The 16,019-nt window shown below is 45.0% G+C and overlaps 2 protein-coding genes across 7 annotated transcripts; both read left to right on the forward strand.

The window, feature by feature from the left end:
- Positions 1-1,626: 1,626 nt before the first annotated feature.
- LOC118504087 (proton-associated sugar transporter A-like) lies at positions 1,627-4,477 on the forward strand. Its single transcript, XM_036038158.1, has 5 exons — positions 1,627-1,933; positions 2,003-2,912; positions 3,363-3,668; positions 3,763-3,858; positions 3,942-4,477. Exons 1-5 carry the CDS (start codon positions 1,812-1,814, stop codon positions 4,071-4,073), a joined length of 1,566 nt encoding a protein of 521 aa, XP_035894051.1. The 5' UTR covers positions 1,627-1,811; the 3' UTR covers positions 4,074-4,477.
- A 1,025-nt stretch (positions 4,478-5,502) lies between these two features.
- On the forward strand, positions 5,503-13,427 carry LOC118504068 (sodium-dependent nutrient amino acid transporter 1-like). 6 transcript variants are annotated; one of them, XM_036038114.1, is made up of 6 exons: positions 5,503-5,518; positions 9,120-10,017; positions 11,792-11,907; positions 11,975-12,233; positions 12,310-12,953; positions 13,040-13,427. In XM_036038114.1, exons 2-6 carry the CDS (start codon positions 9,302-9,304, stop codon positions 13,285-13,287), a joined length of 1,983 nt encoding a protein of 660 aa, XP_035894007.1. In that variant the 5' UTR covers positions 5,503-5,518; positions 9,120-9,301; the 3' UTR covers positions 13,288-13,427. The 6 variants fall into 6 exon arrangements, with proteins under 6 accessions (XP_035894007.1, XP_035894006.1, XP_035894004.1 ...); XM_036038113.1 differs by lacking the exon at positions 5,503-5,518 and adding an exon at positions 5,772-5,884 and having other exon boundaries at positions 9,131-10,017; XM_036038111.1 differs by lacking the exon at positions 5,503-5,518 and adding an exon at positions 5,818-5,884.
- Positions 13,428-16,019: the final 2,592 nt, after the last annotated feature.

Consider the following 16,019-nt stretch of genomic DNA (forward strand, 5'->3'; position numbering starts at 1 on the left):
TTGAACGTATCGAGCGAGTTCAGAGGTCCTTTACCAGGTTTTCCGCTCGTAAACTGTAGGTTGATTCGATCTCCCTTCTGCCTCCGTGTGAGTCTAGATATCGACTGCCTGGCTAGCTCACTCTGCAAGACCACCGTTTCCTTGCTAAATCCTCATTCATCGCTTTCCTTCTTCTTAATCGCCTAGATGCACGCGCTCTCCTATCCTGAATCCATTTTTATGTTCCCTCTCGTTTCCTGCACCCTCGCCATCCGTTAATTGACTGGTTTCAACCTCTCACCATACTGCTTCAGCTTTAATGTGTGTCTAGACTTCCATTTTCAGTTCCCTTTTATTTAGGTTAGCAGTTAGGTTAGGCTCAATACTTTATAAGTATAATTGATGTAGCTGCGTGGCAGACAAATTTATCAATTCATAGTTATAATAATAACATTTGACCCGTGCAATGTCGAATGACCAAACTCAAAAGGATTTTTTTTTTATTTCTTGACTTTGGGGAGAACTCTCAACTCGCTGTAATGATAAAGCAGCACAAAAAAGGAAGCATTCGTCATGAAGAGAGGCTAAGCATGAAATAGGATTCCAATAATCCCTAGTCGATCTTCAATCAATATTACCATTCCTTAAGTAGTTGCCGGTGCTGTCCAAAACTGACGAAACCCTCTTAGCCGTGTTTGAGAGGATTTTAGGCCCCGTATGTGTGGAAGGACATTGGAGGAGCCGCTATAATGACGAGCTCTACGAGCTATACGATGGTCTCACCATCGCGAGTTAGACTCGCCTGGCTCTGGTGGTCTGGTCACGTCATGCGAATGACACCGGACGACTCAGTCCTTTTAGGCCGTCCACACCGATAGAGAAGGTGTGGTAGGCCCAAACTGAGATGGAGTGATGGCGTTGATGCATCCGTCCGGAACGGCCGAGATATTGGATTGACAGACGAAGGTGCTTGATTGTGAGTGGTATCGAAGATTGTTGAAGCAGGCCAACACCGCAAAACGGCTGTACCTTTAAATTGACATTGAAAATTGAGTTTTTCGGCTATTCAGAACCTTGTTAATTTTATGTTACCAACATTCGAAATTAATTCATCAATCACGCAACGCGACGCTACAATGCGTACAACAATCTATTGCTATTTAGCACCCCATCAAACGCTACTGATGAAAGTGGTGATTACGCAAAATTTGAAATAAATTGCTTGAGTCAATTAAATGCCTGGTGGCGCGCACCAATATCAACAAATTATGTACCACTTACTAGGCCTCTTCTGACCTGAAAAGCAACTCGCGTCAAGGACTATTACTCTAATCAAAGTAAAAAAAAAAACAAAAAAGGACTAGCAACTATCCCGCTCAACTTTGCACAGCATGCGGAAGCGTTATGAGTCCGACACTCGGTGATCGATTCATATTCTTAATCGCAAAATTTGTCTAATGCTCAAGAACATATGTTTTGCTGCTTCCATTTGACGCTCGTTCTACCAGCACAGCCACGTTTCTTATCTTTGACGAACGCTACACGTTTTCGGCACAGACTGGACAACCCTTGCAGAGTGGTTAAAGGGGGAAACGGAATCATTGGAAGCATTGTGACAGCAAAAACAACCGATCGGGAACTGTCCCAGTGAGGTTATGTGCCTAGTGCAATGATAATTATAGAGCGCCCATCGTTTCCTCATTGCAGAGAGATTACGATTACGGCTTACAGACGCCAGTACGACATGACAATTTCGAGCCCGTTTTCGATTCCGATCAGCATCCCGTATCAGTATGGTTCTGAAGCTGATGCCGGAGTGAGTAACAGCAGCGATGTACGGCACCTACCAGCAGCAAGATCGTCTCACGGAGGATGAAATACTGCAGGGTATGCTGGAGAGGCGGCATCACTTTGCCAAGCTGGACAATAGCCGAGGATATCAGCACACTTTTAGGTGAGTTCTCGAAGTGATCTTGTGTTCTGGACGGGGAGATTTAGACATTGATTTGTTTCTTTTTGCCAGGAGAAAATCAAGATGGGAACTGGTGCGGTTATCGCTTCTGATTGTTGGGATCGAGTGTACGTACGCAACGGAAACGGCCCTGGTAGCACCGATCCTGCTCGGCATTGGACTTCCTCACACGATCATGACCATGATCTGGGCAACACCGTCGATCGCTGGTTTGCTCTTTGCACCCGTCATTGCTTCCGTGAGCGATCGGTTAAGATCTCGCTGGGGACGTCGACGGCCGGTGATGCTCGCCCTGGGCATCTCGATCCTCACCGGTATGCTCATCCTTCCCAATGGATCTGCCATCGGGGAACTGCTCGGGCTGACCAGTGTAGGGTGGTTGGCAACGATCACAACGATCGGTCTGATTATGTCGGACTTTTCGGCCGAAACGAGCAACGGTATGTGCCGGACGTACGCTATGGAGGTGTGCACGATACGTGATCAGGCAAGGGTTCTGAGCATTATGGTGCTGACGGGTGGGATCGGTGCTACGATGGGTGCATTGTTCGGTGCGATCGATTGGAACCGGCTCGGCATTGGACGCTACCTGGGTGGAAACGATGCGTCCGTGTTTGCGGCCAACTGGATCGTGCTGTTCGTGGGACTGTTGGTTACGTTGACAAGCTTCTCGGAGATTCCGTTGCCAGTGCAGGAATCGGAACCGATGCTGCGTCCCGTTACACAGAAGATGTTGCTGGACGAGGTGAAACGTGTGGATGGAGGTGGTGGGGTGGAGGTGGAACAGGAGGATGTGCAAGAGGTGGTTGGATTCAAGCAGTTTCTGCTCAACGTTCTGCATATGCCACGGTCGATGAAGGTCCTGTGTCTGACGCAACTGCTCAGTCATATGAGCTACCTAACGTACTGTCTGTACTATACGGATTTTGTCGGAGCTACTGTGTACGAAGGAGATGTCAGGGTAAGTTATGTGGCGGTGATGCTTCTTCAAGGTGATACGTGATGGACTTGAGTGATTAAAGGAATAAGTGATGAACTACTGATAGCAGCTAGAGTGTCGTGGGTTTTTGATACATTAAGCGACAGTTGTATCTGAACTCATCCTCATAGATCGCTGGTGAAGGATATCTGGAGGGCCTCGCCAAATACTTTAATTCTGTGAAAGCTTTTCTTAAATTTTGTTTTTTATTAATTGAATTGTTTTGAACTCGTCCAAAGTTCAATTGATTAACCCTGTTGACCAGATAAATTGATATTAATTTTTTAAGTTCAATGGAGAGTGTCTCATCTGCTCTCTCATATCTAGGCATCATCCTATAGGATGTAAATATTAGCCTTTATCTAACCTTTTCAACATTCCTTAAACAACAGGTTAAACTAATTTAAACTAATTTTTCCACATATTCCACAGGCTTTCAAAGATTCGCCAGCCGCCCAACGGTACGCCGACGGTGTCCGGTTCGCCTGTCTCGGAATGGCCCTCTGCTCCACAACCTCCTCCATCTACTCGATCTTCATCGAACGGCTGATCGTTCGGTTCGGTGCACGGTCCGTTTACGTTGGCGGTCTGCTGGCCCATTGCTGTGGGATGCTTGCGATGGGACTGGTCCCGCACAAGGCGGTAGTGTTTTCGTGCTGCGCTCTTACCGGCATCATGTACGCCACCATCTACTCCATCCCCTTCCTGTTGATCTCGCACTATCATTCTAAAAATTGTGTAAGTATGCTGCACATTGAAAGGGGGGGGGGGGGGGGGGGGGGGGAAAGCAATTGAAATGTAAGTGGTTCTGATTTTTAATTGTAAATTGTAGTTTGTGGAAGTGGACGGCCAGTACGTGGAAAGTATCGAGCGGCGAGGGTTCGGCGTGGATGTTTCCATGATGAGCAGTATGTTGTGTTTAGCGCAGGTAACGATGAGTAAGATAAGATGCAGTTGATTTTAAGTCCTTTTATATGGCGGATTTTTTTTCCATTTTTGTTTTCTCCACAGTTGATGGTGTCGTTAGCGATCGGTTCAGTGATTGATGCGGTTGGATCCACCATTATAATTACCTTCATCTCGTCTGCGTTCATGCTGTGTGCCGCTGGGTCCGCCATGGCTATCCTTTACATGGGATTGTAGAAAATAGTATATTATTAGGAAATGGGTCGATCCTGTGGATAAAATTCCACCCAGGCCGGCACGCTGGACTAACTTTCCTGCTAGTTTATAATAAGGACACAGGAAGCAAGAAATGGAATACCTTTCGAGGTTGTAGTGCCAAAGGAGTAGAAGAAGGAAATGCTACACTTTGATCTTAGCCTTTAGGCCGAGAAGCGATAGAGGAAGGAAATGTTAATTAAACTTTTATTTAAGACTATAGAACATTTACATAAATAAGTATAGCTTTTCCTTGTACTCTTCACGAGCTCTTTGTTTTAATAGCGCTGAAAGAGCTGTCTTAAATCATAGATAAAATCTCTTACCCAGGCTTGAAGTTTATTCAAAGAATAGAAAAATAAAAGCAATTAAAATAACTATTCAAACACTCCAAAAGGAATAAGCTCTCAATGGTAAATTTTTGAAACAGCTTTCCTTTTCCTTGAAACTCACAATGAGCATCAATAATAGAAGTTTTGCTCGTATCCTGACAAATGTTAACACTAACTTTTGAGGAGAATAATTCAAACTGTGGCTTTTCTTCTTCAATAATCAATTTTCAATAATTTATTACCAGCTCACCAACACCCCTAAAACAAATCGTAACGCTTTTACAAATATTACGCTCAACACCGAGCGATGAAGCTTTCGGAGAAATACGCCTAGAGGTATGCAATCCGAATGCACGTAAGCTTCGTGACGGTTAATTCAAAAGCTGTGTGGAAAATTGATTGCTTCATGATTGAGATTGTTTCTTATCAGTCTGTTTTCCCTACACTGCTCACATTTCTTTACCTTAACTTTTTCCTTAAAACTTTCATAACGAAAATCAACATTGAAATAGATAAACCCTTTAAAAGAAACATTTCCTAACAAAACGAAACTCAAAGCCAAAAAAAAAAAAACGAATGGCACGCACTTGATTAAAGATAACAAGATAAATCAAACAATTTATGAGCAATAAACCAATTAATTGCCCACAATCTGACTTATCTACCCCTGCTCACAATAAACGCTGAAATTATCCTTCGTCATCTTGCCGCGCCAGCTAGCTGCAGGGAAAACAAATGCTTTCCCACAGACCCTCTGACCGGTACCCAGGGTTTCACAAGTCTTAATAATAGTTCACATTGATAAAATGAGCAACCCCATACGCCGGTTGTTGCGCCATACGAGCATCGAAATTGCCACCACTTTAAGCGCATGGTATCTCCGCGCATACGTTTATCGACGTGGAACTGGCTGACGTGTGTCGTTTGGGCACATGATGGGTGCGTGCTGAGTATGGTCAGTATTATATCTTCGCACGCTCTGTAGACAATTCCATTACGAGGGCCTGACCTACCGTACGAAGCGAACGCGCTTGATGCTGGACGAGCAGTCATTTATGCTAGCGACGGTGCACCAACCCTCCCGTATGGATTTGTGTGAGTGTGCCCTTTCGGAAATAGGGGTGTGATACATGCTCACCTTGTGGATTGCTAATGCGGATTACGCTGGGGTGGATTAAGAGCTGCATGTCGATGCACTCGCTTGCGGGGGGAATTATGCTGCCCGTTTATTGTAGTCACCATGTACACGATCAGTGTGTGTGAGAGTGAAAAGGAGCGAAAGAAAGAAAAGCATGGTAAAGCAGGTGGTAGTAGTCGCAGCAGCCACAATATACGCACCCCCTGCTGACACCCAACAGCTGCTAGGCCTACTCGATCTGAAGAGGCATCAGTATTGCGATGCCTGCCTCAGTAGCAGGTCGCGTTTTTCGGTGGTGATTAGTGCGTGTGTATGTGCGTGAGGTATGTGTCTAGCGATTAGTGTTTGTCAACATCTGTTTCCACGTGGTGAATCTCCAGTGAATGTGAGCAAACGAAGCCTCAGTTTAAAAAAGTGCCATAAAGTGCCATAAAAAGAAAAGCAACTCACGCCGAAAAAAAAAGTTCCAAAGTGAAAGTGTTCGGTTCCGTTTGTTCCTCGTGAACTTTAGCGTGTATTACATAAACAAGTGCCAAATGAGAGAGAGAGAGAGTGTGTGTGTCACCCTCCTATTGTTTACTGGTCGATGCAGTTCACCCTAGTGCATACGAAGCGAGTATGGAACCGATGGTTGGTGTTCCGTGTTTTTTTATAGCTTTCCCGGTCGCATTAGAATGTGCTTTCGTTCCAGCTTGTTTCGCGCACGTGCTTTATTGTTACGGTCGGCATTACGGCGAACAAATATTAACAACCATCTCGCACCACTGTAATAAACCGAGCCGTTTGATTATTCGCCGACCACAGTGCCGGTGACAACATCGTTACAGATCGTTCCAATCCTCCGCAGTGATGATAGGGTGGTGGGCAAGCAAGAAAGATCCGCAAACCGGTTCAGTGTCCCAGCAGGTTAAACAAACACACCGGAAGACACGGCATACTGTGTTTATTGTGTCTAGGGTGGTTAAAGACGGGTTTGATAGGGAGAGATAGAGAGAGCTTCGACTGAGATTAGTAGCGTATGAGAATGTCTTTTTAGCGGGATGCATTTAAAAGATAATTGGAAACAATGTCTCTCAGGACGGTTTAAATTCTTTAATAGAATACAAAAGCTTTCTGGACCTTTTTTGAATTTTAGGGGATGATTTTGTTTGAAACAAAAAATTTTCCCCGTTTAATTCACAGTCGAATTTAATATTGAAATCTATAAATCCTTGGAAGGTAAACAATAGCGATTTTAAAGGTCTTCCTAATAATCACCAAAGCATTAATCTCAGTTTTCCATCCCTTACTGTTCGCAGTAACGTATGTAATTTAAATCAAACTTCGTACATTCTATTGAAATGCTTCCAACCAACAGACGAAAACACTCACATGGCATATTTGGTGCTTATTTGGGCGCATCAATTTCCCGAAAACCCGCTTAACAATTCACACCCACCGGCTGAAAGTATTCGAACAATTTCTAGCTGCTTGTGCCATATGGGTTAAAATTTAATTGCATTAGTTGTGGAAACTCCACTTCCAGTTGGTAAGCATCCAATTAAATCGAAATACCTGTTGGAACCATTTTGAAATACAATGGATTTTCAACAAAAGTTTATTATGAATTAGTTTTTTATAAATTTTCTATTTTTCTATGTTAGTTACGATTTTCTAAACATTTTAGCTAAACCTAAGCTAACCTGTTACCCGTTTGTTAGAAACAAACTAGTTTTCAGCCGCACTGCACCAGCATGTATTTTGATACAATTTTCAACAACGATGCAACTCGATGGTCAGAACGTGTTTCGTAATCGTTATAATTACAAAACCGATCAATCAAATCGTTCGCCGCAAATGTTCGGATAAACGTCATTCAGTTGTGCGGTTAGCTGGAAACCAAAATGGGCCTGTGGTTACAGTCAGTGTCGAACAAAAATTTGTTTTAAACAATTTATTGATATTGCAGCCAGTCAGTACATTTTTTGTTATTTATTGAGAAAACTCCCGTTAATTCTAAAATTATTTGAATGTGTGATAATAAAAAAAAATCTGACTTTTCGATTTAAATTTCATAAAAAGTTGAAATTATTTTTGATTATTTATTTAAAATTCAAAATATATTTTCGTATGTTAAATTTTTCTTTAATTTATTTATATTTTTATGAATTCTTCTACATTATAATACAACAATTTTGTTTATTTAAATATCTTTTTGGTTCTTTCCATTCAATAACCTTTTTCTCATTTTATCCACCCATTATCTAAGTTAATTTTGCATAATTGATGTTTCCCTAATTTCTTTTACATAAAGACCGCTCCTTACCTATTTCATCACGCATTGTGAAACAGCGTGGGTTTTTGGCAACAAATTCCCCGAATTACTACACTAACCGTCATATGATAGGCTCACCGGCTCATCAGAGAATGCATTCACACCTCTTCCACACACACACCGCTCATCAGTCTCAAGAAGCCGGCCATTCCGGATCATATTACCTGTTCCAAACCATACCAAGAGAAGGTTCTCCTGAGGACACCTCCTACTGCCTGCCGTTCTCGTTGGTGCAGTGTACCGTGCAAAACGGGGAATTGGGGAATTGGTGTTATTTTCGGGACCAAAGTTTTTGGACACCGTGGCCGAAACAGGCTCTTGAAGGAACCTCCATCACTATCCCGTCTTATGCTCATCATCCGGCGACCGGCAAAGGTAGCTGAAGGAATGTTAAAGTACAGCGAAACTTGTAAGGTTTCGCTGGCTGTACAGGCGGCAGTGGAACATTTCAGGGACAGCAAATGCCGGGTATTATAATTGTAGCGAGTCATTTACACTAATAGTGGAGCCGGTGGGTGGGTGCCAGGGTTTTGCTGCTTAAATTTCTCCCGGCAAGCCGGCCACCGTTAAGAGCCGGAGCACGGTTCAGCCGTTGTGCTCGTCCGGGCCTGGCACAGACGTGCGCCGGTCAGTCCGTTTGGAACCGTTCAGCCGATCGGAGGTTTGCCGGAGCTAGATCGGCGGTCGTCAATCGTTGAATCGCACAAGTCACTAGGTGCAGTGTGCATAACCCCGGGCTCGAGATCAAATAGAAAGAGGGCGTGCGTCGTTGCGGCATAACTTAAGTGGACATAATTGGTTTTAATATATACGCGCGGTGTGCGTTTGGCGGTAAAAACGCACGGATTGTCTGGGCCTCGAACAGTGAGTTTCGCTCTTACCGTGTTTGATCTTTAGCTTTGAATGGCGGTGGAGGCGGCGGCGTAGTAAAGCGGAATCGCGAATTTATTGTGCGGAGTCGCACATATGTTGAGTCGTTTTGTAGTTGGCGCCATCGCGCCCTGTCGGTAGTAATCCAGTTAGTAGCACGTGCCGGTTCGCATTCTTTGCCGTACCGAGCGGGCACGATAGACTTAGTAGAACTTTGTCACCCTGGCCTGCTTGCTGCTTACCCCTGCCTGAGAGCCGGTTTCGCTGGAGAAGATTCGCTCCCCGCAGTTATCGTTATCGACAGCGAAAGGGTTCTAGGAACCGGACCGGTTCTCACGGTAGTATTAGTACCTGCTTAACCTTACCTCCACTAGTCGTGTTGTAGTTGTATTCGTAGAAGTACGCCTGGAGATGGCCACCTAGCAGTAGCCTCCTGTCAGTAAGAAGCTTCAGTAAGATAGTTCCCGCTTTCGAGTGTGTCTAGTGCTAGTTGTCGGTGCGCGGTCAACCGTGGTCTTCCAAGATCAGCCACCTAACAATCCACCCTTCTCCAAACATGGCGACCAGTAATCCGGCATTCGTAAACGATGAGCCCGTCGTGGCGGTGGTGACGACGACCTCAACCAAACCACGCACCAACGATCGACAACCCGACCTGCGAACGGTAGAGCCCACTTCCAGCGAGCGCCCGCAACTGTCCACTGCCAAGGTGAACCACTTGCAAGAGCCACCGGACGCGGGTGTCAACCTCGGCCGGGCCAGCGCACTGCTCGAGATGAACCTGATGAAGAACCTGCCGAAGGTGCAGCGTGACAAGTGGGGCAAAGATATCGAGTTTCTGCTGTCCTGCATAGCGCTCTCGGTCGGGCTCGGCAATGTGTGGCGCTTTCCGTTCACGGCGTTGGAAAACGGGGGCGGTGCGTTCGTCATACCGTACCTGATCGTGTTGCTGCTGGTTGGGCGACCGATCTACTACCTGGAGATGCTGATCAGCCAGTTCTCGAGCCGGGGCTGCATCAACGTGTACGATGCGTCGCCGGCAATGCGCGGCATCGGGGTCGGCCAAACGTACTCGACGTTCATCGTGATGACGTACTATGCGTCGCTGATGGCGGTTACGATGCGCTATCTGATCGCTTCGTTCGGCGATCCGCTACCGTGGAGCGAATGTAACGAGAGCTGGAACGCTACCTGTATCGATTCACGGTTGATCACGAACATGGCCGAAAATTCGACCACCACCGCCGTCACCTCGGCCGAGCTGTACTTTGTGTGAGTATCGAATGTCGGGGAGCTGATGAAAGTATTCAAAGGGAAAGGTCTGGGGTTTTGTTTTTCGTAAATCAGTGGCACATGTTTGTAACATGAGTAGCGTTGCGCTTTCACCGGAGAAGCTTGACAGTTAAGGAGTAAGATGGTTAATATTTCGGTAATGTTTCCAAATTATTACCAAGACGTAATTGGATCATTCAGTTGGCTTATACTCATACTTCAGATCCTAGAGTGATGCCTAACTGTTAGTTGGGAATCTGATAGAATTCGAACAACGATCTCAAATAATATTATGCGAGTTTCTGAAGGTACCAAGACATATTAACTTGGTGATAGGGTCGTCTGTTAGCACTACTGACAAGCTTCCCAACATTTTATAAAGAATGGTTTGGATGAAAAAAATGGTCATAACTTTAATGCTAAATATTGGACCGACTGCATGCTGCCTGCTTCTGAGGCCTCGACGAGCTTCAGGAACAGGACAATTTTTTTACACTGATGTACGACTTGGTTCAAATACATTTTTTCATTAATTCAAATATCTTTTTTTTTCTTTGACACCACAATGGCAGACCTCAACAATTTTCTGTGCTGACTTTCTGTGGCTTAATTTTGTCCGCAGCTGGATATTCAATCCTGAGTAAGGGATAGCGATCTGGACGGGATCTAACCCCCCGGTCCTGTCGCGTGGAGCATGGCACTGTTATTGTCTCGTCCACCGGACCACCTCAATCAAGATTACATTTTTACTGCTCGCGTTTGTTTGACTGACGTTTTATTATATTAAATATTTCAAACATGGTGGCCTTTAAACAAACAAGAAACAACAAAACAGATTAGTGAAAGTCTATTTAACAATTTAATTTCTACAGCTACCAGCAGTCTGGGAGCCTTGTGTTCAAACTGTTACACATAAGGCGTACGAACTTACAAGAAAAATCTGGCCTCATCTGTCACAGGTTTTGATCCTTCGATTAATGCTAGACATATGCTAGCTCGTCTAGGGACGCATAGTGGTAGTGGCGGCAACGGTGCGGTTTTCATACGACAAGACCGGGATCAAATCCCATCTGGGGCCTTTCCCCCATATTGAAGACTGACTATTTTACGACGTGGTGTCGTCAAGTCTAGTAAGCCAGAAATGGCAAGCATGTCCTAAGAGGTCGCTAGTGTAACAAAGAAGAAGCAGCTTGCTCGTCCCTTTGCTCGTCTGCATTGCTCGACCTTGTCTCCGCCCACCTTGAAATTGCTCATACTTGAAACTGATTACTGATTGCACTTGGGACGCTTGAATCCAGATCATTATTTACGTATCTTGAACGGAGACAATGTCACAAGGTATATATTACAAGCCAGTGAAGCCAACGAAACCAGGGAGTCGAATCGCAGCAGCCTCGCACAGAAAGGCCAAACATCTGTGAAAAATCCAGCTAACAACGTACATACAACGAGAATTATTCATCACCCCGTTTAAAATAGTACTTTCACTATGGTGAAACGATTATCTCCGCTTGATGACATGCGACTTGAGTGCAATATGCTCATCTGGTGAGGAAGCGTTAGGGCAGAAGTTATTGTTTCTACCTTGAATGCATATTCCAACGAGGAACGCAAGGAATTTATTGAACAGACTACGATGGAACACATTTCAAGTGTTCAATTAGAATAGCTTAATTGATGTTTTTTCTGACATGCCATTTTATGAAACTGAAATTCTTCCACATCAAAAACCAATGACTGCGCCTCAGTTAACGATTTGCCTTAACCTCCACAGCAAGGACGTACTGAAGGAAGCGAACACGATACACGATGGCATTGGGACACCGGATTGGCGTTTGGTGCTGTGCCTGCTCGTTCCCTGGACCTGCATCTGCCTGACACTTATCAAAGGTGAGGTTCTCTTTTCCTTCGGACGCACGGCCATATGAAACTAAGCAATTTGTTGTTTAACTTCCAGGAATTAAAAGCTCCGGCAAGGTTGCCTACTTCCTGGCCATTTTCCCCTACGTTGTGATGTTGGTGCTGTTGGTGCGGGCCTGCACACTGGAAGGCGCCGGGGACGGTATGCTGTACTTCATCAAGCCGCAGTGGGACCGAATCCTGGAGGCGAAGGTTTGGTACGCGGCCGTTACGCAAGTGTTCTTCTCGCTGACGATCTGCTTCGGTAATGTGATGATGTACTCGTCGTACAATCGGTTCCACAACAACGTTTATAGGTAGAGAGTGGTTTCAAGTTCTCCCAAAAAAGCAGCCCTCACAAGACTAACTTTCTATTCTCTGGGTATCGCCTAGGGATGTGACGATTGTGTCGATCATGGATACGCTCACATCGATGCTGGCCGGACTGATAGTGTTCGGCGTGATCGGACATCTTGCCCACGTGCTGGAAGCTCCGGACATTAAGCAGGTGGTGCGGGGTGGTGCCGGTCTCGCCTTCATCACCTACCCGGACGCGATCGCCAAGTTCACCTTTTGGCCCCAGTTCTTCGCTATCGCCTTCTTCATGATGCTGTTCGTGTTGGGGATCGGGAGTAATGTGGGCATGGCTACCACCACGATGACGGTAATTCGCGATCGGTTCCCCCATCTGCAGCCGGCCCTAGTGGCGGTTGGGATCGCTGTGGTTGGGTTCGGGATCGGCATCATCTACACCACGCCCGGTGGACAGTACGTGCTGGATTTTCTGGACTTTTACGGCGCTTCGTTTGTGGCGCTCGTGCTGGCCGTGTTCGAGATGATTACGTTCGCGTGGATCTACGGCGTGGGACGTATCTGTCGGGACATTGAGTTTATGCTCGGCATCAAGACGGGCCTGTACTGGCGCATCTGTTGGGGCTTTATCACACCGACGCTACTGGCGGCGATCCTGCTCTACCACATCGCCACTTACGAAACGTTCACTTTCAACGGTTACGTGTATCCCGATGGGATGTATGGTTAGTGTGGAGCCATGCAATAGCATGTTAGCTGTGCAGCAATCTAATACCGCAATCATCATGTTCTTCTCTTTTACTCCCGACAGCCTTCGGGTGGTGTATCTTCGCTGCGGGAGTGTTGCAACTGCCGGCCTGGGGTGTTTATACGTTCCTGAAGCGCAAGGAACCGGACTGGAGGGATCGTCTGCTGCACTGCTTTAAACCAACGCACGATTGGGGCCCGGAAGACCCCGAACTGAATGCCAAGTATCACGAATCGGTGTACAAATATGAACAATCACTGCCCCGCGATCGCTCGATACTGCGTAGAATGTACGATAATGTGTTTAGCTAAAGCAACTACAAAACTATTCCGAACTCCACGTGTTGGAAGTGCATTTAAGCATAAAGTAGCTGCAAACTAAGGTTCAAGCGGTAAAGTACACGTTCAGATATGATGCGTCTTTTTAATAAAGAGATGATTTTAAAGGAGGGTTTGTGCATTTGGTTGTATTTCTCTTTCTTTAGCTTCTTTGGACAATCTTTGGAGGTCTTTGCTTGACATCTGTAGCTTACTTAAATTAATTTACTAGAAGAAAAATAATCATTCCTGCCACATTTGTGTGATTGTGAGGATTTCTTATGGGATTTAACCAAATTTGACGTAATCATCTTCCAAAGCTTAATTGGTTGAAATAATTCTGATCCGAAAGGCTTGTTATGATACTCTGATGTGTTAGGCATTAAATAAGCCCTGGAGGCCTCAGCATATCAAGATTTTTATTGCAGACACAGCAGACGTCGCAGGCATCCATTTTAAGGTTGTGATGGCATTCGTCTGTCTACCGGAAGAGTTGTGTGAATGCGAAGCGTCGAAACGATCGTGAGGGGTTTAACTTTTTTCAGTTTAGCATTTGATGGTGTAGCTCGATGAAGTTGATAACGCTTCCCTCCATCATTAACAACCGAACTAATACAACAACTGTTCATATGAGCTTAATTCCTCAACTAATCCAACCTCAAAACAAGGCCCTTGAATATTTCAACAATCCTTTTGATTTGCTGCACCTTCCTAGAAATTAAAATTGATGAAAACATTAAACATCGTCTCCTCACCTGGCTAACAACACAAACAGTGTCACTGACAGCAATGAGCTTTATCGTGTTTGGCTTCCCCCAAGAAGTGAATGGGAATCCCCACAAACTTGAACCACCGTTACGATCAATCTGCCTCCCCAAAGCAGCTCAAGGCTTTTGAGCCGGGTAAAGATCACTTGCTGACAACCCGCTGCATCTGGAACCTTGCAGCAATTAATTTCGAAGAAGCGATGCATTAGCGCTTGGAGATTTATGCAGTCACTGCCCGCATAAATTTTAATTTTATAATACCTTCGAAAATAGTTGGAGGAAGATTAAATCATATGGAAAATATTGACAAATAATTGTTTTATACAACAAAAAAAGTTTGTTATACGCAAAACAAAACTGAGAGCAATATCTAATAGGGGAGGAAGAGCTTTTTATAAGCACTTATTAACTACAATAGGGCGGTCCGGTGGCCGAGGCGACAGCGGCGCCGGTCTTCACACGGCAGGGCCGGGGATCAAATCCCATTCAGACCGCCTCCCCGTACGTAAAGCTGACTACTTTTCTACGTGTAAAATTAAGTCACAGAAAGCCAGAAATGGCAGGCCGATACCTCTCGAGGTTGTAGTTCCAAAGAAGAAGAATTAACTACAATAAAATAAATACAAACGTAAAATGATAAATAAATAAACGATTTTATCATTTACAACATAAATCTAGACTGTAAAGAAATCTGATAAATTATTATGAAATGAAATGAATAATTGAAAATATACACATTTACAGTGACGGTCAAAAAATATAATCACCTAATTTTTTCAAACTCTCTGTAGACCGGGCGTTCATACGCATGATGTCTCGACTTATGTCGAATCATTTCGCGTTGAACGCTCATCTGCAGCGTATAACTCTGGCTCAGACGAAGGTGTGTGGCTGTGGTGACGGATTTCACGATGTGGATCACCTTCTGTGGTCCTGCGTGGAGTTTGAAACTGCAAGACCCTCCTTGTTAAGCGCAGTCGAGAGCATCGGCAGACGACCGGGTATAGAAATAAGGGAAATGTTGGCGACTAGAGACCTCGCCTACATGAGGCTCATCTACCGATTCGCCAGAGACAACGGTCTCATCCTTTGATTCCGCATCCCTATTATCCTTCCAATCCACATCCGCCACTCCTTTTTTGTTATTCGTTGTGTTGTCCTTGTCTTAAGTGTTAAGTTTTTTTGTTGTTGTAGTGCCACGGGTGATCCGCTGACGAAGCAACAGCATCCGGGGTCAAAGACGTCACTGTCGTAAGAAGAGAGGCAGAATTTTCTGTAACAGTGTCCTTCATCTCTGTCTAGCCTTGATGGAGCGAGTGCGGCCTTGCTGGCGTTGGGTTCGGAGGTGGTCGGCGGGTTCAACCTCGTAATTAGCAGAGACCCTGCTGTTACGGGATGGAACTCGCCGATAGCTTCTGAATTCGGTGCTGGCTGGATCGAGCTCGGGCTATCACTGCTGGGCAGATTGAGGTCCACTGTTCACAGGCAAATGTTTGTGCTGTCACAATTGTTGTTTTCCTTCTGTTTTGTTTCAGTCCAGATCCGTTACACGGAAGGATGGAGTCCCGTGTGTACACATCTTAACCACCAACACACTCTACACAGCAATAGACCCGGACCAACAATAGAACTGGACAAACTCACCACAACCTCCACACATCTACAACCGAGCACGCCCGGGATAAGGCGAAATATCAGGGAGGAAATGCCTTGGTAATTTTTTGTATCTTTGAATTTTGTACTTCGTCAGCACATGCGGTACTGACCATACGGCGCCAAGCCGTCATAATCGAAAATAAATAAAATAAAAATAAATAATTTTTTCAAACGTACAATTAAGGATTTTCAATTCATCCTTTTGTTATAAAAATAAGTTAAAATTTTTTATAAAACAATCCAATTATTCGATCAACCGAACATTCGATTATGAGAACCTTTTAGTCATTCTCAGACAAATGT

Source organism: Anopheles stephensi, chromosome 2 (assembly GCF_013141755.1).
Source record: "Anopheles stephensi strain Indian chromosome 2, UCI_ANSTEP_V1.0, whole genome shotgun sequence".
NCBI classification, from domain to species: Eukaryota; Metazoa; Arthropoda; class Insecta; order Diptera; family Culicidae; genus Anopheles; species Anopheles stephensi.